General features: G+C 33.0%; 1 protein-coding gene across 1 annotated transcript in view; it reads right to left on the bottom strand.

Moving 5' to 3' along the window:
• ZBBX (zinc finger B-box domain containing) overlaps positions 1–27464 on the bottom strand; it is a 94441-nt gene that overhangs the window by 7201 nt on the left and 59776 nt on the right. The window contains exons 11-18 of the mRNA XM_039857653.1: positions 21897–22006; positions 20974–21074; positions 19772–19851; positions 17847–17986; positions 16101–16405; positions 13113–13266; positions 12243–12359; positions 4909–5166 (exon numbers count right to left, since the gene is read on the bottom strand). Coding sequence (XP_039713587.1) covers positions 4909–5166; positions 12243–12359; positions 13113–13266; positions 16101–16405; positions 17847–17986; positions 19772–19851; positions 20974–21074; positions 21897–22006 — 1265 coding nt within the window. The remainder of the gene's footprint in view (positions 1–4908; positions 5167–12242; positions 12360–13112; positions 13267–16100; positions 16406–17846; positions 17987–19771; positions 19852–20973; positions 21075–21896; positions 22007–27464) is intronic.

Raw genomic sequence — 27464 nt, 5'->3', positions numbered from 1 at the left:
CTACTTCTGAAATGGCTCTAATATCAGCCACAGCAATCTGAATCAAAGGAGAAACATTTTACTTAATGTAGTTATTTTCTACTTTTTCTTCTCTCAGCTCCTTGGCAAGGTTATTTTCCATAACACTTAGAGGAAGTGGATGCATCCTAGAGTTAACAAAAAACGAGCCAGAAGGTTTGCTGCTCACAAAAATGCAGCTTTCACAGGGATGTGAACACATTTACATTTGTATAAGAGTCGAACTGTGTAACTGTGTCTGTATGAGACCGAATCTCATGAAGAGTTTTCCAGATTGCATCATAAATAACGAAATGTGGGTGGAATTTTTCTGCTCGTTGATGCTAAACAGAATATAAAAGCCTTGTGCAGAATCAGTGAATTTTCTAGAATACGGCCTGATTTCACTACAGCATCTGTCACCTCACTGACGTTTGGGGTGATTCAGCTGATGTGCTGTCCTCTTCCTTCCTCAGCTTCAGGTAAGTGTCTCAAAGCTGTGCACTCATTCAAAGCCAATCTTCCCAAAAAGAAAGAGAGCCGTTTCTGAGTCAAGTGTGTGTGAATGACTGCCTTCTGCTCCTGGACCAGCAAAAAAGCTCTGGCAGTTCATGGACTACGCAGTGCGTGCTTGCTATTATATATGAAAAGTTATGTATTCTGGTGAAAATACTGGTGTTGGTGTATGAAAAAATGGGAGACACAGGGTGAAAATGAAGCATGTAAGAATAAAAGTGATAAAGGCAATGAAAAAGCTCAGTGGTTAGAAACAAACATACAAAAAGACTACTGTTTGTAAGTACTATATTTCATTTATAAATAATGAAACATCAGAGTAAGAAACCCTTCATTTTCTGATTAAAATGATAACTGTATCATTTTAGATCCATGCTTCATTTTAGAATTTATTTTTAGTGTGAGAATTAACTCCAAAGATATTTACATGTAATTTTTAGTAATTTAGAGTAGAGCAAACAAGTGGTAGATGGGTAAAGATAGATCATAAACTCTCTTCCCACAACCTCCCACAAAATGAATAGAAAAAACAGAAAAATAAAAATATAATAAAATCATAAGAGGAATCAAAGAAAGGGATACAGTTCACATAATAAACTTAGACAAGGGACAACCAAAAAATTACACAGAAGATTCACTGAGGTGTAGCTGGGTGCTACTGTCTACCCTCTCCCCAGTTCCTGCCCAATATGCATACCAAACTAGTAATAGGAAAAGGAGAGTCAGTACTGACAAGTCTCACCAATACCACACCAATTTGTGGAAAAGTAGGTGAAGGAGAAGTAAGGAGAAAACATTTGAAATATCTTTTAAAGTCCCTAAAATACTCACCGTAAGATCTTAGCAGATGCAAAAAAATTGCAAACCTGCAGGTGTCCCCACAAGGACAGAACACACTTGAAACTAGGTTCAAGAAAGTTTGCCATTCAATAAAATCCAGAAAAAGATGAGAAAGCCCAGATACTCCAACAAAGGAGGCTGAGCTCCATAGTCTTTCTACCTTCTCCATGCCTTTGAACCAGCAGGCTACAGAAGAGTACAATACCTAACCCACAAATGTAGCTCCAGAGAGAAGACTGACAGATCTCAGTACAGGCTGAAAGCATTCCAGGGAGGATGTAGCCTCCCTATATCAGAAAAGACAGAGGATATGAGCAAAGGCATCCACAATAAGTATGAGTAAGTAAGATACAAGGAAATGATGTTACTAGCTATGCAAACAAACAAACCAGAATCCAAGAATCCAAAGCATGCCAAGAATGATTAAATGAAAGACCAGTCTGGTAGAAAACAAATAAAGACTGTAAGAAAATTCTTCATAAGTCCGTGGGTTACAAAAGAAATAATACAAACATTTCTTAAAAAGAGTAAAATCAATCTCAAAGATCAGACAACATATCGGACATTATAAAGGAAAAAATTAAATGCTAACCTGTTTCTGTATTAAATTCTGTACCAGAAAAACACAAGCTATAATGAGACAATTTTTAAAAATTAGATATAAATTGTGAATTAGAAAATCATATTATTATCAATGTTAAATTTCCTAATTTGATCATTATACTGTGATTGTGTAAGAGAATGTCCTTATTTGTGGAAAATGCACATTTTTTTTATTGTTAAAAAGTCATGATGTTTATAGTTTCCTCTCAAATGGCTCAGAAAAAAAAGTGTTCTGTGTGTGTATACATATATTCAAATAGGGCAAAAGACAAATAGGTGGTAAACTGGGTAAAGCATATACAGAAGTTCCTTGTACCATTTTTGCATTCTTGCAAATTTTCTGTAAGTTTGAAATTATATCAAAGTAAAAAATTACCAAAGAAAGTCAAAGCAATACATCTAGAGAGCTAATTTATTGAGTCAATCAATAAAGAATAAACTAAAACCAGCTGAAAATTGAAATTTTGACATATAAGACATGCTTGAGAGAATCCCAGTAAATTCAAAGGAAAATAAAAACTGGATAAATAGTTGAAGAAAATATAAGTAAAAGCATTGTACAAAGAAGATCCAACATAAACAAAATAGGTTTCTCAGCAAGAGAAAATCAAATGGAACAGAAAAGCAATTTAAATATATAATAGCAGAAAATTTATCTGAAAATAAAGAGGAACTTATTTTGCAAACAGAGAGAGAACCCTGTGTTCTAAGAAATGTTGAATTATTGAAACTGAAACACAATTCTAATCCAGTTACTGAATTTCAAAGAAATGAAATTTTTTTTTCAAACATCCAGTGAGGAAAGAAGCCTGACACATGCAAGAAAGAGGGTAAAGTAAAAAAAATCAAGGTAACCTCAAACTTCTTCAGAGCAGAATTCAGATCCATAAAACAATGAATCAGTATGTACAAGGTTTAAGAGGGAAATGACCCAAGGAAATTACCATCAGACAACTTGCCATTCAAATATAAAGGTAGAAGGCATTCTCAAACATGAAAGAACTCAAGTAATAGAGTTACCATGAGCCCTATGTGGGGGAAAAAAAGCATTTGAAAATCAAATTCAACTAAACAAAAGCTAAATGGAAAACCTGTGCTAAGGCACTAGCTAGCACCATATTCAGGGACAGAAGACAGTGGAGAAATATCTGCTAAGTGCAAAGGAAAAGAATTGTGATCCACTAAATTAATCTAGCTAATTTGCCAATCGACCATAAGGACAAAACATAGACATTCTCAAGAATGCCACAATCATTATTTTGATTCCAGAGAAGAATTTCTTAAAAAGCTTAAAATTGTGAAGTCATAGTAAAAATGTTGGTATTGATTATTCAATCTATATGAATTTTCATTAAGAAATAAATAGAAACCTTGAAAAAACAAACAAAAAAATAACAGCACTGTAACAGGAATGTATTCTATAATGACACGTGGTTAAAAAAGTAAGAAATAAATTAGTTCTCATCTTTTATTATAGGGATCTAATTATTACTGTCTAAAACAAAATCATATAGTTTTAAATGGCCTCAGTTGCTTACTGTTTCTCTTTACCTTTTCCTTAACTTTTAAAAACTACAGGTTGGACCCTATAAAATTGCCAATACTCCATTGTTGTTTTGTGGTTGTTGTTGTTGTTGTTGTTGTCTACAAAAAGGCAATTTAATATTTTTGTGGTAAAAAAGTACTTATCTGAAATGTACAATCTCCTTTAATTTCATTTCAATTTTTTGTTAAATTGGGTAAATAAATATATAACTTTAAAAAAAGTATATAGAACATAAATCGGTTTTTATAAAATTATCACTCTATTCTCTTCAATCTTTTCATCTTTCTAACTATAAATTCTTATATGTATATTTATGATATAAGTAGAGCTGCTTAAAATGATGTTCCTCGAGTGTTAAAATAATGGTTGTTTTAAGTACTAAGGTTTTTGTGGGGATTTTGGCTTCTATTTGTGTGTGTGTATGTGTATATATATATATATATATATATATATATATATATATATATATATATATACACACATATATATGTATGTGTGTGTGTGTGTGTTGTGTGTGTGTGTGTATAGTTTTTAGTATTGATTAACTCTTTCGAAATCAAGGTGTATTCTTTTTAGGAAAACACCAAAGTCATTATTCTAAGGTGAATATCACTAAAACAGTAACAACAAACAAAACTAAAGAAGGAGCCGTATGTAGAATCTACAGGGCCCTGAAAAGTTTCTGGCCTGCCTCTTAGATTTGTAGCTGGTTCCCATAAAACTGCATAAACAACTTTCTGGTGAAAATTAAGATTATTTCTCCTAACGTTTTGCTACTGAACCAGATCTTTATAAATTCAAGAATATGGTTATGATTTATCGGACTACATCCATTGAGGTTCAGGAAATAGAATGCACAAGTATAATTTCTCCTCAAACCGGCTTGCCAACCAGCAGTATTGGTGTCAACTGGGTACTTGTTAGATATGCAGAATCTTGGGCCCCACCATAGATATCCTGAGTCAGAACCTGCATTTTAACAAGATCCCTAGAGGGTCTGTGTACACATTGAAGCCTGAGAAACACTGCTTTAAAAGATCTAACAGCTAAATTCTCCAACCAGGTGTTGGACAGCAGCTTTCATAAAGCTACAGACATTAACCACTCAGTGGTTTTGTAGAAAGAAGGAAAAAAATTTTTTTGGTCCACATGAAGGTTCTTATGCAATATAATTTAACTGTGCATTATGTAGCCTAAGGGAGACTATCTCTGGTGTGACTGGCATCCACACATAACATGTTCAGGGTGACCTTGGGGTATATCGAAGAAAGCAGACACAAAAATTGATGCTTCGAAGAGAGAAAGGGAAAGGCTTTTTTGTTTGCTAGTTGTTTTCTTGGAACACAATATGAAGAATCAGGCAGAAGGCAGACTTAACATTGTCTACAGTGAAAAAATAGCATTACCTGCAGAATTTCTCAGCACACTTAATTCTTTTTCCAAATTTTCTAAGGTTTGTTGATCCACAATGTTGTCTAAGGAAGGCTCGTTGTGGTCAGTAATATCAATATATTCAATTTCTGAAATTTCAGAAGCAGCTCTAGATAATGATCGGGCACTTGTACTTCTTGATGGAGGGTGAGAGAAGGAATGGCAGCTGGTGCTTCTTTTAACAGAGATGGAAAGTGGTAAATATGCTGTTGAAGGTCTCTGTGATGTCTGGCCTAAAATGAAAAATAAAACTTTTCAAATCAATTGTTTTAAAATTCTAAATGAGTGCTTAAAAATACGAACTACCAGTCCCCCAAATTTAGAGCAGTTAAGTACGTGCAACAGAGTTTATAAAAAAATGAACTTTGATTATCATCCATCTGATTTACCACAATTTGCTAATCCCAAATTACTTTTCCTATGTCATAAAGAACATTTCTGGGTTATTTTCCTCTAATTTTTTCTGCATTTGGAAAAAGATAAACTAATTTTAATACTAACTAAAGTAAAACATCTGTAAACTAAGTCAACACCCAATCTTATAAGCTATCCCAACTGCAGTACCGTGTTTCTTAAATTCTAGCATAATACGTCACTGTGCCTTGTAAGAGAAAAAATCCACAGGATAAAAATGGTACCACTTCCTAGTGAACCAATTTTACTTGATGGAGTGTAATTTATTCTTATATTAAAACAAATATGGAGACAAAATAGTCTAGAACATATATTTTTTAAAAAAAACCATAGATTTTAAAGAAATTGAGATTACGTTTCTCATTTTCCTAAATATGAGTTCACTCTCTACTTCTTTATAAGGCATCTTTGTGGAAAAGTTCCAGAAGCACAGATCTCAGTTAGGTTATTATTTTGTCCTATTAGGGCAGTCACCACTTGATCTTGATATGTTTGAAAGGTTGATTTAACAGAGTTCTGCAACTTTTGCATTTCTTTTGTAGTAGGAAAAAAATCCCTTCAAATCTTATTCTAATGCAACAGAATTTAAAATTTGGCATTGTTCTAAGATTTTTTAATAAAGGGAATTTTCAAGGTACAAATTTAGAAATGCATAGCACAGGTAACACTTTAAATGTACTGATTCATTGTTCTAATTTAGATAAATATTTATATTAAATATAAATGATTTATATTATAAGCTTGAATTCCCTTAACACAAATTGGCTTTGTGTAAAATATGGAATTCTTTAGAGAAATGTTATTGTCATTATCATAAAAATTACAATTTGACTGAACAAATGCCATATAGCATTATGCCAAATCTATTGACTCAAAGGAAAATGTAAAATTCAGAAGAGTAGCTACAGGCAGTTGTCATGTATTAAACATTTAATGACTATTGAGTTAGTCTTTTTTTTAACTTTAAAGATCTACTTTGAATGTAGTTTGTAACCTAAGAAGAATCTTAATGCAGTATGTAATTATTTAAGCAATTAAAACTGACTAAGGTAAGTCCCAAAGGGCACTAATTTTAATGAACATTTCAGAAATCAATTTTGAAAACAATTTTTGTTGGAATGAAATTATGAATAAATTAAAATAAGATCCTGACCTTTTGTATCTGTTTGTGCTCAGAGACAATTCTGAAGAAAAATAACTGACAAAAAAAATGTGCTTATGTTTTAAGAAAAACGAATGTAAATATCTTTAAGAATTATTTTAATGGCAAGTATTTGGAAATGATTTCCCCTTTTACCTGTAGCATGTAAAGAATCAATGATTTATTCATAACTATCAAGCAAAGCAAACTTGCAATTCCTGCATAATGAAGCAGTAAAAGGAACAGCAATATAGAAGAATAAGAAAATGAGTGTAATAGTAATTCAACTATATGAATCAAAAGTTCTATAGCTATAGAGAAAGCCACTCTTCTATCTGTATTGTGCTATGACTCAGACAAGTAAAATTTAAAAACATTTAGAACACTTACTAAAATAAAACAAACAAAAGATATTAGCAAGAACTGGACTTCTGTCAACACAAAAATAAGAGGTAAGAAAATTTTAACATAATGTGGATGTCCGTCAGAAAATTCAGAAGAGTACATATACTTGCTGAACTCTTATAACATCTGGTGGCCACAGTATTTGAAGTTAATTGATCCCAATTGAGGGGAAAAAAGTACATAAGGGATAGATCAGACTTATGCTTAGCACATGGCAAAGAGACAGACCATCTTTCTTAATGGAAATACGTTCAAAATGTAATTTAGAGTAACCAAAACATAAAAGAGACAGAAGATACTCCAATTTGGTCCTTGAATTAATTTATTTATTTTACTCATGTAGGTGATTATTTATTCTCTCTAATGTTCATTGTATAAACTTATTAATGCTATTGCTAGGGTTAAGATCTAAACTGCAGTTAAGACTGGCACTAATGAGAAATGCCACTATTGAAGGGATCATTCTATAATTTTTTTCAAAGTCCAGTTTATAGATTATAAACACAAGAAATTACTTTAGGAGTAATTTTTGCCATCACTGGCAATGTAATCTTAGGAAATTATAGGTTAACACTGATCACAGTAATACTCTAAATATATTACAAAAGAAATTGTCCTTGATATTAGTTAAAGAAAATATGCTCTGTGATTACTAATGAAACCATGCCATATATTGGAAATATGAAATAGAAGGGTGTCTTTGGGTTATATTAATGGGAACAAGAATACTGATAAAATATGAAAAATGAATCACTCACTGAATAGTACTTAATACAACAATTGTTGTTGCTATTCTAATTTTAATTAGAATTAATGATGCATAATCAGAGCAACATGCATTTTGCATAGTATTTCAATAACAAATACCATTCTGATCAAAGGACCCAATATTTTATTCTTGAAAAAAATGGCAAAACATTATTGTCTATCGATATTCTTGCTCCACTGTGTAAATTACTGAGAATTTATACATAAAAAATAGAAATGTATTCTCTAAGTTCTTGAAACATATATGTAAATCTTATTCAGCAGCACGGTTTAGTTAAAAAAGAAACACTAAACTGGGAAGCGAGAACTTTATTGTCTAATCTCACTGAATTAGAAATCAGCTTGTGACCTGAGACAGGAAAATTCATATTTCACAAGTAAAATTAAGGAGTTGAACAGAATGATGTCTTAAATCCCCTCCACCTCTGTGAATCTATAAATTAGCACCCAATCCAATTCGATTATAAAATATTTATCAAATCCTGAAACTGCCAGGCACTGTCAAGATCCAGGTATTTGAAAGTGAATCAAAAGAAACCATCAACAAAACAAAGAGGTAACCAACTGAACAGGAGAAGATATTTGCAAACAACACCTCTGATAAGGGCCTAAAATCCAAAACATATAAATAGCTCATACAACTCAACAACAAAATAATAAACAATCCAATTAAAAAATGGGCAGAGGACCTGAACGGACATTTCTCCCAAGAAGACATACATATGGCCAACAGACATGAAAAGATGTTCAATTTCACTAGCTATTAGAGAAATGCAAATCAAAGCCATAATGAGATACCCCCTCACACCTGTAAGAATGGCTATCATCAACAAGACAGGTGACAAAAAGTGTTGGAGAGGTTGCAGGGCTGGGGCAAGGAGAGGAATCCCCATACACTGCTGGTGGGAATGTAAATTGGTACAGCCACTGTGAAAAACAGTAGGGAGTTTCCTCAAAAAATTAAGAATAGAATTACCATATGACCCATCAATGTCTCTTCTGGGTGTCTCCCCCAAAATTTTGAAAACATTCATCTGTAAAGATATATGCACCCTGATTTTCACTGCAGCACTATTCACAGCAGCCGAGACATAAAAACAACTGAAGTGTCCTTCAGTGGATGATTGGATAAAGACGATGTGGTACATATATACAATGGAATATTACTCAGCCATAGGTAAAGATGAAATACTGACATTTGTGACAACATGGATGGATCTTGAGATAATGCTAAGTGAAATAAGTCAGACAAAAAAAGTTGAGAACCACATGATTTCACTCATATGTGAGATATAAAACTGAAAGCAACAAACAAGACAAAAAAACTCATAGACACAGACAACAGTTGGTGGTTATCAGAGGAAAATGGGGAAGGGAAAAGGTAGATAAGAGTAAAGAGGATCAAATATATGGTGACAGGAGATTTGACTTTGAGTGGTGATCACACAATGCAATATACAGATGATGTATTACTGAAATGTATACTTGAAACCTATATAATTTTATTATCTAATGTTGCCCCAATAAATTTAATTTAAAAAAAGTGAATGAGACATTACCTCTACCCTCAAATAGTACTCCAAACTAATACAGAGTCTTGTTTTCCTGCTTTCCTCATCCAGAAACACTTCCTAAGTGCTTACAGTGTACCAGGCCCTGTTCCATCACAAAGTATGCACCAATGAACAAGACTGGCTAGGCCATTGCTTTCTTTCCAACTAACGGTGGGGTAAGCAGAAAATAAACAAGTAAATAAAAATAATTTCATTTCATGATATATTCTATATGAAACATAAAAAAAGGTAAATGTGATTAAGGGACTCAAGAGACCAGCATTAAATAGAGTGCTCTGAGACGGCCTCTCTAAGGAGGTAGCATGTGGGCTGAGGCTGAACAATGGAAAATAATCAATCATATAAAAAAGGATGTGGAGATGAAAGTAAAGGCTTCAGAGCATCCTGGGTCAGAGAAAAGAGCTAACTTTAAAGCTAAGAGTAAGGTAGGGGTATGGTATGTCTAAGAACATAAAGAAAGCCAGTGGGGCTGCGATGTGGGAGAAGCTGCGGGGCCAACACAGGTACTGTTGTGTGATGCATACAAGAAACTGTGAGATGCTTTTAAGCAGATTGACATAGTAAAATTTATGGTTTAAGTTTATGGAAAATATGACTCACTTTCTATAAATTATAAACAATTTTATGACTATGAATATAAACAGTTCACTCACTGACTATAAATAGTAAAATGTGATGGAAATTAATCATAGCAACATGTTTTGTAGAGAGGCAGAAATGAATCTTGGGGAGACAAGTGAAAGATAATGGACAGCTGGCTTGGGTTCATCTTGAACAATAAAGATTTGGGATAGATTTTAGAGCTGAAATCAGCAGGACCCAGGGATGAAGAGGATGTGGTGGGTGAGACAGTCAAAATGACTATATGACCCCCAGGTTTCAGACTTATCAATGTTTGAATGATGCTGCCATTTACAGAGATATTTCAGCAGGGGGTAGGTAGAATCAATGGCCTTGCTGCTAAACACACATGTATCTTCTTACCTATTATGTTTTTACATTCACAAATTTTAAAAAAACTCTTACAGAAATAGGAATTTCTTTATATACAGACATCAGTATAAGATTTCCACGAATTATGGCATAGCCAGGAAATTTTTATTTTATTTCAGGCCACTGAGATAAAGCCATTTCTGTCCATAAAGCTCTTAACTGGTAAATCTTATGAATTCTTCAAGATTCAGCTGAAATGTCACCTACTCTCTAACATCTAGCATATCTATACTTTTCAGTGGCAAAGCAACTATTTCATCATCTCCATTTCTAAAAGACTGCATATGTACCTACTTGTAACTGATCACATGTACTGTTATTAATTATATGTCAATCTCCAAAAGTATGTTAGACTCCTTTTATCAAACTTGTATATAGTATAATTTATGTGTTTATACATCTATATAGCAGTTTTCTCAATATATGATTTTTGGACTACTTCATGAACATAACAAGGAGTAGTTGATAAAATAAACGCAAATTCCTGGACCTTATCTCAGCCTTAATGAATCAGAATCTCTAAGAGTGAGGTCAAGAAAGCCGCATTACAACAGGTTTCCCAGCTGATTACGCTCACAGGGATATTTGAAAACTTGTGCACTGGACTCCAAGCTCTCACACTAAGGAATGAGGGCTCATTTTGTATCATCAGTGTCTGCGAGTACCTGGACTAAAGGTCACAAATGTCTTTTATAGCAATTTATTGATTTCAATCGACCATTCTAAATTAATACTTAAAGGCATTTGGCTACTTATTTATAAAGATTTGTCTTAGTATGTATATATGTGAATTTGTTTTCATCAATATACAGTGACTTAAAACAATTCCTTTGACTGCCTCAGAAGGAAGCAACCAGAAATTTTGAAGCTGCTCTAGATCTTGATATGAGAATAGGTACCTAACTATAGAGCCAAAAAACATTTATCATAGATGGACAGTTTTTCCACTAAAAAAAATCTTTTGTATCTGACGGCTTTGCAACATAAATGTATATGGAAAGCATCTAGTCTAGCCAAGGAGCTTTAATCATAGGATTTAGGGCAAGGGAGACATATAAATCTTAAATATCTGGACAAATCATATGTAATTAAATTTCTGGCTTGAAGATGGCCTTCAAACAAAGGCAAAGAGCCCCCTTTGTCAAATGTCCCTCCTACATCGTGAGCTCCAGAAGATAGGAAACATGACTTATGCATCCCTTTTCCCCCAGAGCCCAGCACAAGCCAAGATATTCAACATATCTGTGTTGAATTAACTTAATTTATTAGTCATCTATTGCAACTTCATATGAAATTCAGCCAAAGCAAACCTACTTTAGCAAGTATTATTGGATAACAATAATGACCTAATAATAATACTGATTATAATGATGTCAAAATTCTCTGCATATACTCACTAGGAAAATATTACAATGAACATGCAACATGTCAAAATAGTTATCCTATAGAAAATCGTGCAAACATTTTGGTTCGAGAATGGAGTTAATGAATTAAATCAATATCCCAGGGTTAACACATTCAGCATTAGATTTAGAACGGAGGTGTCTCACCCACCACTACAAATAGCGATCTTAACCTAAGCCATTCATGTCATAAACGGCTATGTCTGATCATCACATCCAGTGAGAAGTACACAAAACCTAGCATAAAAACAGTTTCCTGAGAGTGTAATGAAATCGAGTATGTATTTACAAGGATTGTTCAAAATACATACTATATCTTGAGTTACATTTTTAAAATATTATTCTCTAATACATTGCTTCAGAAAATAAGACTATAATTCAGGTTTTTTTTAGAGAAATGATGACTTTTCTAGTTTTTTGTTGTTGTTGTGTTAGTGGTGTGTTGTGGTGTGGTGTGGTTTTGGAAGAAAAATCCAGGGCAGTTTAATGAAAATGATTAAGTTTAAATTATAAAACTGCAAAAATTAATTTTCAGGCAAAATGCTAAAAAGACAAACTAATAAACAAAGTGAGCCACCAACAGGGCACTGCGGTCTGACAGTCCATCTTACCATTCTTTTGCTGGGTTCTACTTGATGGAGGGTTCTGGGCATTCTGCAGAACACCCGAGGCAACTGCATTGTCAGCATATGTACTTATACTGTGGTCTGGGATCCAGTCTCTGTCTCCTGAGAGAAAAATGGTAAAATAATAGAAATTTTTAAAAGGAGAGAAATTCATGTTGTTGCTTTATTAGATTTATTGTCTTACTAGATAATATTTAGCTACATAGGGAACATTTATAACAGTGTGGTATATATTACAAAAGAAAATCTCATAGTTATACAATAAAAACTATTAGGTTCACGCAGCTTGATAAAAAATAAACTCTAAATTACAAAGATATTACACACAGAGGTTTGAAGAGAAATAAGTATTTTTAACTGTATATAACAGTATGACATAGAGTATAATAGTTTGTATATGAATAAACACATTTGAATACATTGGAAATCTAAGAATATAGGTGACACCAAAACATAGTATCAAAAGGAAATTACAGATATATCTCAGAATTCTCACAGATCCTGAGATTTTGAGATTTGTTTTTAATATGGCATTTAAGAATCATCATACAACACTTAACAGTTAATATAGTAATTCAAAGAACAGTTTAGTAAGGGCCACATTTCTAAATGCTAAACATAATCTCTCCCCAGTCTCATTAGTCATGTTCTCTCTCATTCTGATAGTAGCCTTCAATATAAATATGTGGCAACTCACACAAGGTTAATAATTTCAACTGGAGAAGAATAAAATTATTCTATTCATTGAACAGAATTGCCCAGTATTTTACAAGATGAGGATGAACTGTTTTAAAAAATGTGTCAGAAAATTGTTAGGTTGGTCCACAGGCCATCTGATTTCATATCTGAATTTACCTGCAGCTGTAATCTTAGTACTGGAATAGCTGCATTCTACACTAGGAGAAGGAAGTAAGTTGAGTATTTCATTCTTATCAAAAACAAAGAATCTTTCAAGTCCTTGATATTTTTCAGTTACAGGCTTACTTCTGAGGGCTATTTCTTGTAACAACTAGAAAACAAAATATTCGACAAAATTAAGTTTGTTTCATCTCATCAACACCAAACAGCACAATTCATTCATTGAGCACCTACATGTTCTTGGCACAGATTCTGCCCTCATCAAGTTTAAGTCCTAGTGGTGGAGACATAAATAACAACACAACATGTATATGTAGTAAGTTCTGAGAAATGTAGGAACCGCAATTACAGTAATTATCTGAAAGTTGCCATCAATCCAAGAAGCACAGAAGTTCATGAAACAAAATAGTTTTCTTTTCTCCTTTCTTTCCTCAACACTTTTGCACATACATTACTCTGGAAAACAGAATTTCTCTCATATGCTGTGCTCTTGAATCACATAAAATGATTTCAAAGATGAAAGTAAAATATCAATGGGGATAAATCTGATTCAACCACGGTCATAGACAAAATCAAAGTTAACAAAATACTCATCGTGAAGCAAATATACATATAGGGAACTAAGGCAAGAACAAGCTACGTAACTTGAGTTTATATAGCTAGAAACTAGCAGACATGGGTTTGGAATATAGGTCTGGATATTTTGATGCATAGACTTATTTCATCACCCTATGAATTCATTTTTTAGATATATTTTCATCCTAGGGCAGAGCATAAATGGGATTTTAAAAAATCCATGAGTCTGGTAGGAAACAGATCAGAGATTCAGAAGTGAGAGCTCTAGATGGGCTTAAAATATAATCAGAGTGCCTATCAGTATTATTGTAAAGTTCCCTAATGGATCTAATTAATGCCCAAATGCAGTCTGTTCAAGGTGGTAACCAACAAAAAGAAAATTATTATAACTTTATTCAAATTTATAAATCATGTAAATGATAAAATATTACAAAACCAAGGTTTTGTAATTATCTCCTTCGAAGACAAGTCCAAGTCTGCACTACTCACAAACAGCTTAACTGACTCTCCCAGGCCCTGAAACCAATTTACAGAACGCTTTCAGCTCTAATGGAGCTCATATTTGGATTAGACAATTGCAAATCTGGAAGGGTTTTTTAAAGCCTTGGTGGACAGATAAGAGCAGTAAGAATGGGTCTGTTTTTCCCAAACTCACAAAGTTAACTATTAGTAGTTTGAGAAGCAGAGCCAAGAGCCCTTGCCTAGTCCATGTTCTTTCTGCCACCTCACCCTACCCCACTGCTACTGCTCCACTTAATTCCATAGGTGGTTCCACCTTTATGAAAAACTTGATTTTTGAAAACTGAAGTGCAAAATGAACTGTCTTACTCTATTTGGAAATCAAGTAAGACTGCTGCTAAAAATTATCCCTCCTGCTCACTCTTGAATTTTTTACAGAAGCACAACAGATTTCTAAGCAGTTCCTGCTCAGAAATGGCTTATACTAGGACAGGAGGAGAATAAAAACAGTTTGTATGTAGTCATTAGGAATGAAAAGAAAGTAGATTCTATCACTATTTACCACATTTTTTTATAACAGTAGCATAACGGATCAAAATATGAGTAGTTTTTCAACATTTCATGTTTAATTATGAAATCCTTTTAATATGTAGGTATGTATGACACGTAATACAATCTGATCACACAATTTGATATCAGTAATTTAAAAAATTTGCTACAGATTTCTACAGCAAATTTGCGTGTGTGTCTGAGAGAGAGAGAGAGAGAGAGAGAGAAAATGTATACCAAATGCTTTTTAATAGGTTACAGAAGATAATGTCTCTCACTAGGACAAGTCAGGCAAAGTACACCAAATATAAAAGAATTCGGTTTCATATGCTCAGGATTCCTCTCCTGTAACACAGCACACTACGTGTGCAGGTGGCACCTTGCCCTCTTCATGATGCCCTGTGGAAACTATAAAATTAGAGTTCTTGTTTGTTCTCTTTGCAGAAATTCAATCTATAATCAACTGTTTTCTTCATTGGGAGATGGAGAAGAGTAGCTCATCTGCAGTGGGGCTTTATTTGGGGGGATCTTTTATTGACTAAGTTATAGAAATTTCTTTCTAGAAGATATCGGGATTCACTTTTGCCAGACATATCAGGGTATCAATAGATATGGATCAACATTAATGTTAATTTTGTGGCTTGGAGATTCCAAGTAAGAAATGTACATTCAGACTCTAAACCTATGCTAAGTAAAAATCCACGGTTTCTGTTTCCAAGTTAGATATTTTATTGACCTGGTCCAGATCCCCACAGAAATCAGTTTCCTTTTATTTTCTTGCATCTGTCAATATGTCTCCTGCTGAAATCCTTCGGTTACTGAGCAAACTTTGAGGGATCTAAGGTTTTGCAGAGGTCTCAGTTTCAGTTTCACACTTCAGAAAGGAACAAGCTCTGTCACAAAGTGGACACAGAATCCAATCCCCAGCAAGAGTAGCAGCAGCTCAATAGTCAGGTTTCAACTTGTTTGGTACCAACTTCAGTCTAGGCACCATGGAGATTCACATCAAATGATTTTAAAGGGTCGTTAAAATGTTTGACTTCCCAATTTCCAAAGAATTCAACATCTGACTTGCCGAAATTCCAAAGAGTTTGTTAACAGTTGCAATTACTTAAGATTTTTCGGATGTAGAACAGAGATTCAAACATGGTTTTAAAATTTGGCAATAATGCAATAATGACCTACTTTATCTTCTTTTCCCTCTAAGAAACAAAAACTACACCCCTATTTCTTTACTAACATTCTTTCCCATATAACTCAATCTTCAACTACCTTAGTAGCACATTTTAACTTCAATGAGAAGTAATATTTAAGAATATATTGTGTCAATATAAAATTGTCTTATTGTGCTGCTAACAAAATTTTTAATATAATAAACATAATAAACATAAATAGATATACCAGTGGTGACTTTGTAGTTTTTGAATCTTCAAAGTTTAGCCTTTCATGCAGATTGCTAACTTCCAAGGATTCTTTGATGTCTTCAGATAATTTCTCCTTAATGGAAGGTGTTTCTAAATTGACACTTGGAAAAGAATCCTTGCTCTCAAGTGATACGCAGAAATCATCAGACTTTTTATTACTTTCCATATCTGTAATTTTCTCTTTGAACCGTCTTTCAAGAAAGCTGCTTTCCCCTAACTTTTCGACAGCAGAATAAATGCAAGGATCCACAATGTTGTCAAATTTTATATTTGAAGTTCTTGCTGTCAAAAACACACATTTATAAAAGTTAAATAAATAAATTTAAACAAGTAAATTGATTAATCTGTTTATAAATCAAATATTTTGTGGTACAAACCTATATCAATAAACATTATTTTATCAACATTTCTTTAGTGAGTTCTATGTTAAAATACTTTCACTATGCTTATGTTCATAAATTATAATCATAATTTACTTACATATTTAAACCTTAATGAGCTAGAGTAATGGAAGAAGGTAAGATTTATTTTGCAATGAAATCTTGAAATCGATGCAAATTTTTACTCAGGCTGTGGTTCAATTCCCATATTCCTACTCCCTCTCCCACTCAAATTTTACAACAGCAATTTATGAGAAACAATGCAAAGGAAACATAATTTTCACATTTTACCTCTTTTCCTTAGCATGCCAAGTGTTGAGAAAAGAGCAAAGGGAAATCTACCAGATGAAACAGCAGCTGGTAGGGGTACACAAAATGTTTAAGCTGGGACACCTGCCTCTGAAAAGCTACAAATGAGTAAGGTTATATTAGTCACCACCTATTGTGTCTGTTTTTAATTAAATCCTTTGGTTTAGTTCATTAGTTTCAACCTGGCTACACAATGGAATCATCTGAAGGTACTCTTCAAAATGGTCAGTGTCTGGACCTGACCCCAAACCAAGTGAATCAGACACTGGAAATGGGATTCAAGGATTTTTCACTATTATTGTTTGTTTTTCCCTCCGTCAGATTCTCCAGGTGATTATAATGCGCATCTAGGATTGTGAAACATTGGTCTAGATTTTCTGAAGAATAAAAATTCTTTTAAAATTTTTGTACCACATTGCTTTCATTTTAAATAAAATATATATATATATATACCATCATCCAGATTGAATATAGCTTCATCTGATTATTCTTCATTCTCTTTCCAATATAAATAGCTTATGTGTAAAATAGACAGTTATAAATAGACTCTGTAAAATAGTAGTGACTAAAATAGTCTCCAGTAATGTAAATTCTGCCTTGCAGCGCAAAGGACTTACTTGTTGCAATCAAACATTTATATAGCTCTGCAACTACACACAGTATTTAGAACTTCCATTTCCAACAACTATCACCTCTTAAACTGCACAAGAACTATGAGAAATGCAATAACTCATATGTCATAGAAATGCTTTTATAAGAAAAACTTTATAAAGGCTATTTAATTTAATGAAACTTCCATAATAATGTACTTTCCTTCTCAACTTGCATAGTACCTTCCTGATGAGATCTGGAGCCCTGTAAAGCCCTAACTTCCCATGTGGGTATATTTTCAAACAATTTTCTTCTGATTACTAAGTTTTCTGGGTTTAAAATGAACAGAATAGGCAAAGATTTTATATATTGTGATATCTACCGGTTTTATGAAACTACTAATATTTATTGTTAATAATGGTAAGCAACAAAAAAAAAGTTACCTCTTGAGTTACTGTCACAATTAGAAGAGCTGTTGCTAAGATGAAGATGTAAGAGGTCTGTTTTTCCGTTGGTGAAAACATGATGTTGATAGATGTCATTTTTATACAGAAAAGTATTCGGATAATCATGAAATGTGCGACTTTCATGTTTATGGACAAGCAAAAGAATAGAGTTGAAATAATATTTTTAAAAGTAAAAAGTCTCACCTTATTAAAACAAATATAGTAAAATCTTAAGGTAATAGGGGTATTTACATTAATTTAATATTTGTTTTCATCTTGCTGTGGACACATTCTAAACAACATGTAACTAAATAGTATTACGGATTTAAAAGAAACAGTCAAATCTGATTTACCTACAAAATTTCAAATAAAAGTTTCTTTTTAAAAATATTCTGAAGTAAGTTTGTTTCCTTATATTCTTTTCTTTTAGAATTAATTAATTAATTTTTATTTTTTATCAAATTTATTGGGTTGACATTGGTTAATAAAATTATATAGATTTCAAGTGTACAATTCTATAATACGCCATCTGTATATTGCATTGTGTGTTCACCACCGCAAGTCAAATCTCCTTCTGTCACCATATATTCCTTCTAAAAATGGAGTTATTTTTCAAGCTCAATGAAGTCTTGATGAAATCAAAGTTTTATTAATTAAATAAACTTTTTATTCGTTCATCAATGAATTATAAGAGTTAAAAAGCCGTTTGTGGTATTCATGTTTCATTTTTTAAATAATGTTTACTATATACAACCATAGTTACAAATAACATTTTTATGAATTGAATAATATTATTTAATAATATCTGATATTTATATAAACTCTCTACATAGTACCATCATAAAAACTCATGAATTGTGCTTAACTAAAAAGGTCCTCTTGTGTCACTCATGTGGGCACCTCCAAACCCAAGATGCAAAAGAATTGCCAAACCATGATCAGGAACTTTCTCTGCATTCATGGAGGTCAAAACAAAGATTTGCGATTAGATATATAAAAGAATCACATTAGAGAGAAGAAAGGTCATTCATTTCCTTAGCGATATAGTGGTCTAGTCTTATCTAATGACTAGAAGTTTGTCTCCTGCCTTCTTTCATAATGTCAAATGTCAAAAGCACATCTGCTGCTAGATATGTGGGCCTATGTGTCCAAACAGGGGTTTTCAGGTCTGAGGGCATCACTTAGGCCCACTGCTATTCTAAACTGCTGACAGGGGCCTAAACTGATCTGAATATATAAACAAAGAACTGGCGTAGAGGCTACTTAATATGAACTTCATTCTGCTGTTTAGCCAATTTAATATCTTGTAGTCGAAACATCTGAAATCCTAGCTAAAGTTTCAACAGCAAAGGGAACTTGGAGTAATTTTTAACATTACTAACAAATACAGCTAAATATAATTTCTCATTTGGAAATGACAAAATTCTATTTTAAAAAGTTGCAAAGTGAACCATTATATTTCATTTATTTATCACACAGTAAAATCTACCCAGAAAGTAATCTACAGTTTAGAACTCTCAAACTAATCATTAATATATCTAGTTTTATTTACAGTTCATAGCAAACTGAAGTAAGGAAAATCCAGAGTACTTTGGAGAAAAGAAGAAAGCTCATATGAAATATATCAGCCTTGGTCATCTGTTTCAAATAATAACAATTCCTAAATTCAGAAGCATCTGTTAAATAATCCAGATATTAGGTAAGAATATAAACATATCGTTATAGACAGTTTTCTGATTATATTGAATGTTGACAAATATTAGCAGTATTGTACACAAATTTAAACATGGCTTTAGTAAAATACGACGTAACATTAAAATCACTTGTTTTTCAAATCATGAATTTCTCATTTAAAGAGACAATTGATTTTTTTGTGGTTTTTTTTTTTGATAAGTATCGAAATTGAATTAGAAAATTCTTACCTTTGTTGACTGTCTGCATCAGCTAACTCAACTTTGTAAGGCACGATGTTTTCTGGTTCTTTAAATTCTTCCTCATAAGTCTTATTGAATACATGTTGTATAATATTAGTATTTTCAATAAATGTATTATACATTAACCAGCCAATTTGTGGATGATAATTTTCTTTCTACAAATGATGTAATGAGCTCTCTGCCTATATGCCATAAAACATGAGCTCTAGGAGAACCCAACAAATTCAACAGATATTTGTTGAGGACATTTGTTCTTTCAATCATTTTATCACCACTATCACACCCAGAACCAACAATAACAAATTATGTTCATTAAGAGCCAAGTAAATTAGTGACTAAAATGTTTTTAATTCTCTGGTCAGCATGTTATAAACTTACTCTATGCATCAACAATTTAATAAAAAGCATACACACACACACACACATACACGCACGCACACACACACACACATATATACCTGTATATACATATTTATTTGTTACATATTACATACACACACACAGCAGAAGCTATTAACCTACAGAAGAAAGTAGTATTTAAAGAGGTACTTCCTACATTCTAGTATTTTTATTTGACAACCAAAGAATATAAATACTGAGGAAAAGTGGTATATTCAGCTACCAGATGACTAAAAAGTCAGAAATATATTGAGTTGGTCACAACTTAAACTTTCAGTGTGGAGATCTAGCTAGTTCTGACTAGCCCTAGCTTTAGTTGATTCTACTTATTGTCTTCTTGAAGTTTGTATTTAAATTATTATTATATTATATCCCTTAAATCTTCATATTATTTTTCCTTTAAATAGAAAATATTGAATGGCATTCAAAAGCTAAATGTACAAAAATTTTATTAGATACCATATAATGAATCTAATCCTTGTTTAAAAGTCTGAAAACATGAAGAACTAAATGAAACAAACTATATCTCCATAAGTTAAATGAGTAAAATGTCTTTTCATCTCCCATACTACAGGCTTCAAAAAAATATAATACAATATCAATTCAGAAATTTACTGTTACATTAAAACAAACTGTTTTATACTATCAGCATGTTTAAATTCAAACACTTCTAAATTTTCTATTAAAATATATTGAATTATGAAAGAAATGTTGAAAATAATATACAGTTGTAACTATAGGTTATAAATTTTCTGTTTCTTAAGTAATATAAGTGGTCATTGTGCACTTACATTATCCAGTTCAACTATTTTCAGAGATGGTTCAGGTCTCTCTATGCTTAATTCTTCTACTGGCAGAAAAAGAGCTGGGCATTGTACTTTGGTCTCCTCAACTAGGAAATAAGATTAGAAAATAATATCATCAAAGAATATACCTTACCTGAGAATTTCCTATCTCCAAATAACATAGCCAACAATAAAGGAATAATGTTCTCCTTTGTATCCAAACAAATAGTCAATTTCCCTAGGTCAAGTAATATACACATTTTCTTAACATTCGATTTTTAAATAAAATTATAGAAACTAAGAGAAGGTAAATCCAGAGACAAGAAAAAAGAGTGTGCCTGATTTTTTTTATTTAAAATTATTGGGGTGACAGTGATTAATAAAATCAAATAAGTTTCAAGCATAAGATTCAACAACAGTATGTCATGTATACATCAAATTGTGTGTTCGCCACCCAAAGTTATATTTCCCTCTGTCACCCAATATTTGTCCCATTTTACCCCTATCTATCTTCCCCCTCCCACATCCCCCCTTGCCCACTTCCCTCTGATAACCACTAATCCACTGTCATGTTCATAAATCTCTGTTTGTTTGTCATAGCAGCATTATTCATCATGGCCAAGACATGAAAGCAACCAAATTGTCCTATAGTGGATGATTGGATAAAGAAGACATGGTACATAAGTAAAATGGAATATTATCCATCCATGAGAAAAGATGAAATACTGCTATTTGTGACAACATGAAAGGATCTTGAGATAATCATGCTAAGCGAAATAAGTGTTCATGATTTTAATCTGGAGACAAAGGATACATAGTCCAGTTGAGAATGATACAGTAAAGAAAACCAAAAGCAGATGCTGGTTAACACTTACTGTATATAATTTTAAATAATAAATTTGAAAATATCTAATCAAGGCTAAACTAACCACCACTATCTTCATCATTTTCATTCTGAGAACACTGTGCCTCACTAGTGGTTGTACTCTGAGGAATGAATGTATCTGGTAGCATGTTTCGAAGTTGCTCCTGTGGAGTTCTATAAAACAAGAAAGAAGCAATTAAAAGACTAAAATATATTATCTAAAACTTTCCAGACAAGATCTTGATTTATGTCACAAATGAGTGAGTCTACAAAATTAATAATAAAACCATAGCTGTACCTCTAATTCACAGAAGAAAAGTGCAATTGCATAACGGAATCTTAATCACTTAAATAATTTTGTAAATCAAATTAGCATCATACAAGACTTTTTAATTGCATATCCTACTGTTTTTCGTTTAGGATGAAAAGAAAAGTTATGATAGAAGCCGGTGTTCTTGCAAAAGCCACATGAAGTCCATTAAACATACCACACTATTTAAAAAGCTAATTTATGAATGTGTGTTTTGTCTCATCAAGTCAGTAGGGTGAAAAATAGGCTCCCATGATATGAATGTGAAATGTCCTGACTATGGCATCTATCACTCAATTAGCAATAAGGTTTGATGTGACTCATCACATATGAAAGGCAAGGAAGCACAGGGATTTTCAAAGGTCAAGAGTGTACATCTGGTTCTAGAGGATATTCCCAAATTATTGGGGAGCTGGTCATTCTTTAACCATAAATAGAAGTAGCTACAGCCCTTCTAGATCATGCTAGTTCATGAGGTCCCCACATAAAGGTCAAGGCCTTCTCAATGATATTAGTAGGTAACATTGATACAAAACTTAAAATGTACCAAGACCTGTTCTAAATAATTTAGGGTATTGAATCTCAATAGAAGCATTAGTGTAATATTAATTTTACAGATAAAGCAACTGAGGCACAAATAAGTAAACCAACTTATTCAACGTCATTTAGGTAGCAATGCAGAAGAGAAACTTGAACCCAAGGCATCTGCCTCCCCAAGCCCATGTTTATAACTATTGCTCTATATTGTCACTCTTGTAATTTGCAATGGCACTAAAAATTTGATAATTTCCTGGCAATCTATGGCTACGTGCATTTTTCCAAAATATGTAATGCATATATCAGAACACTCCAAAATATATGTTATTCAGATTTGTCTTAACAAATTTGATAAGCATGCCATCTTATACTCACAATTTAATTAAGTGATAGAAAATATTAAAAAGTAAAGGTCAAGTTTATTCCTAGGTATTTATTCCTTTTGTTGCAATTGCAAAAGCAACTGTGTTTTCATTTCTTTTTCTGAAATTTCATTGCCATTATATAGCAACACAATGAATTTTTGTACACTGATTTTATATTCTGCAACTTTACTGTATTTGTATATTGTTTCTAATAGTTCTTGGTGGAGTCTTTAGGGTTTTCAGTATAGAGAATCATGTCATCTGCAAAAAAAGTGACAGTTTGACTTCATTCTCAATTCGGATTCTTTTATTTCTTCCTATTGCCTGATTGCTCTAGCTAGGATTTCCAATACTATATCGAATAAGAGTGGTGGGAACGGGCATCCTTGTCTTGTTCTTGATCTTAGAAAAAAACTTTCAGTTTTTCGCCATTAAGTAGAATATTAGCTGAGGGTTTGTCATACGTGGCCTTTATTATGTTGAGGTACATTCCTTCTATACATAGTTTTTTAAGTGTTTTAATCATGAATTGATGCTGTATCTTCTCCAATGCTTTTTCTGCATCTATTGATACGATCATTTGATTTTTACCCTTCATTTTGTTTATGTGGTGTATCACGTTGATCAATTTACGTATGTTGAACCATCCTTGTGCTCCTGGAAGGATGGTTCCCACTTGATTGTGACATTAATCTTTTTATATATTGTTGTTTTCAATTTGTTAGCATTTTGTTTAGGATTTTTACATCTGTATTCATCAGAGATGTCTGTTTGTAGTTTTCTTTTTGGGGGATTCTCCTTACCAGGTTTCGGTATCAGGATAATGATGGCCTCAAAAAATGAGTTAGGAATAAAATTAAAACGCATGTGAAGAACCTATACACTGAAAACTACAAGACATTATTTTTAAAAAATTGAATGAGACACAAAGAAATGAAAAGGTATTTCATGTTGTTGGCCTGGAAGAATCAATATAGCTAAAATGTCCATATTACCCAAATCAATGTACAGATTTAATGCAATCCTCATCAAAATTCCAATGGCATTTTTTAGAAAAAAAAAAAATCATCAGATTTGTATGGAAGCCCAAAAGATCCTGAATAGCCAAAGCAATCCTGAGAAAAAAAGAGCAAAGCCAGAGGTAACATACTGCCTGATTTCAAATTATACTACAAAGAACAATGGAACAGAATAGAGAGCCCATAAATAAACTCACACATATATGGGCAAATAATTTTTGACAAAGAAGCAGAAAACACTCAATGGAGAAAAGAAAGTCTCTTTATTAAATGGTGCTAGGAAAATTGGACAGCCACATGCAAAAGAATGAAACTAGACTTCTTTCTGTCATCATACACCAAAATTAACTCAAAATGTATCAAAGACCTCAATTTAAGACCTAAAACACTAAATTGCATAGAAGAAAACATAGGTACTAAACTCATTGACACTGATTTTTAGGTCTATCTGGGGTTGAGCTGAGGAATCAGTATTTTAAAAAATTTCCTTGGATGCTTCTGATATTCAGCTAGAATTGAGAATTAAAAGTAATAAAAATAGCAGGGGAATTGTAGTGGGAATACCAGCTAATTGCTACTATCTGCTGTTAAAATACTCTATCCAAATCTTTTGCTACCTTTCACAAAACTCTCCTAGCATTTAATAGATCCACTGGAGATATTAAGATAGCTATTAAGATTTTCAACACGTATGTATTGGATGCACATAAAATACAAAAAAAATGTTACTAACCTAATGAGAAAAAAAAATACAAAAACAAAATAGAATGGAACGTATATTTATATACCTATTATAAAACATGACAATCATAGGCAAAAAATAAAATGGTAATAGTGATCAATGTTATCAACATGAGAAACTCTTTTGAAGTACAGCATCAGAAATGATGTGATCAATTTATAATCACAAACTTGTAAATTGCAAATGGATTGCCCTATACTAGCATCTATAATTAAAACATAAAGAATTGACTAAAGAAGTGATTACTGTTAAAAAATAACTGTGTACATAAGACCCTAGTGAATATGTTCACTAACCATTATTCTAATAAGGAAATTTGCCAACATTCATTATTCAGCATAGCTCAGGACTTCATGCGGCCACAATCAAAGCTTCTAGTATGTGTCCAAGCACAAATGTTATTAAATGGTCATTTAATAACAAAATTGTGCTTCTTTTATTGTATAAGAAACTCAATGTAAAAGACATCAAAAGGCAGCCAAGAAAAAGATAAATGACCTTCAGACTACTTTTATGTACTAATTCCTAAACTAGAAAGAGGCAATAACAGGTACACGCTACTGAGTTTCACACTTGAAGGATTGTTAAAAGCATCATACTTTAAAAGAGATAGACAACTTAAACAGTAGTTACATAGGAATAACCAGAATAGGATATGAACTTCAAATTCTGCCACATAAACCACAATGGGATACTATTACACACTGATTAAAATGACTATCAAAAAAAAAAAGAAAAAATCTGAAAATACTGCGCACTGGCAAGAATGGAGAGCAACTAGAATTCTCTCAGACTGCAAGAAGGAATGTAAAACTATACAGTCCCTTTGGAAAACAGTTTGGCAGATTTTCCATAAAGATAAAACATGCACTCACCATACAACCTAGCCATCCTAGTCCCAGGTATTTACACAGGAAATTAAAAGCTTATATTCAAACAAAAACCTATATACAAATGTTTATAACAGATTTAGTCATAATTACAAAAAACTAAAAATCAGCAGGCTATTCTTCAACATATTAGTAAACTGTATATCATGATGATAAAATAGTACTCCACAATAAAAAGGAATGGATTTTGATTTACTTAAGAATGTGCATGAATCTTAAATTATTTTTGCTAAATGAAGGCCACAAAAGGCTACATATTGTATGATTTCACTTACGTGAAATTTAGAAAAAGGCAAATGTATAAGGATGGAAATAGACCAATAGTTGCCATAGGTTGGGAAAGAAGAGTTGACTACAAAGCGGGAGCACAGGGAATTTGTGGGTAATAGAATAGTGCTATTTAGCACTGTGGTAAACAGATGACTCCAGGCACTGGTAAAAATCCAAAACTGTACACAAGTTTGTGCTAGCCAAATTTTTAAAAGTACTCAATGAATGGTAAAACCACTCAAAGGAGGTGGGAAAAAAATGAGTGCAATGGCCTAAGCAACTTTGGAAAACAAGATTTTGATTGATGACTGTTCAGAAAGGAAAGCGGAGAGCTTTGAAAAAGCCTCAGTCTCCTTAGAGAATACCTGAGTACTCCTGAAGAATGTCAGTAGAAATATGGATGGTAAATGTCATTCTGATGAGGTCTCAGATGGAAATCAAGAACATGTTATTAGACAATGGAAGAAAAGCAATCTTTGTTAATAAATTGGCAAAGAACTTAGTTAATTATGTTTCCATCCTGGTGCTTTATAGAGGTGAATTTGTGAGCGTTGAAATTATATATGTGGCTGAAGCAACTTCTAAGCAGTGTTGAAGGAGAGTGTCCTGGTTTCTCTTGACTGCTCATAGTAAAATGTGAGAAGAGAGGAATAATTTAAAGACCTATTTATTAATCAAAAGAGCAGCAAAACTTTAAAATTTGGAACATTTTTTAGCCTATCAATATTGAAAAAAATAAGAGAGCCTATTTAGTAAAGAACAAGTTTATGGCCAAAGGATCAACTGATAGGGAAGTTAGTCAGCCACCTAAACAGAAGCCAGGGCCTACTGTCCAACACATGAAAGACTGACCCCAAAGGAGACTCAGAAATCAGCAGAACCATCCCTTCCATCACAGAACCAGAGCCCTCCAGACCACTGCAGAGAGCTCGTTAGGGCAACACCCAGGGAAACTGTGGGGCAATGCTACCCCTGTGATCCCAGGCTGGAAGAGCCACACGATTCCAGCACAGGGGAGTCATAAGCATGTGGCCCAGCACAGAGCCACCATAGGAATGGGGCACCATAGCCTTGGGGGCCAACTTCTGCTTAGTAAAGCGACTGGGGGCAGGAATGCTGCCTCACTGTGTCCAGAAGACGAGATCCCTGATCCAGTGTGTCTAGAAGCTGAGACCTCCATCCTGGTGTGTCTGGAGGGCAAAGTATCGATGGAGAGGATAATTCTCAAGATTTAAGATCTAATAGAATTTTCCCTGTTGGGACCTGTCATTCCTTTTTTTCTTCCCTATTTCTCCTCTTTAGAATGGGAATATCTATCTTATGCCTGTGCCTCCATTGTATTTTGGAAGCACAGAACACATTTGATTTTATAGGTTCACAGTTAGAGATCAATTTGCCTCAAAATTATTCACATATTGAGTCTCACCCATATCTGATTTAGATGATATTTAGATAAGAATTTGGACTTTAGACTTTGGAGCTGATGCTGAAATGAGTTA

Source organism: Pteropus medius, unplaced genomic scaffold, assembly GCF_902729225.1.
Source record: "Pteropus medius unplaced genomic scaffold, Ma_sr-lr_union100, whole genome shotgun sequence".
Lineage (NCBI taxonomy): Eukaryota > Metazoa > Chordata > Mammalia > Chiroptera > Pteropodidae > Pteropus > Pteropus medius.
This window is presented reverse-complemented; position numbering and strand designations above follow the sequence as displayed.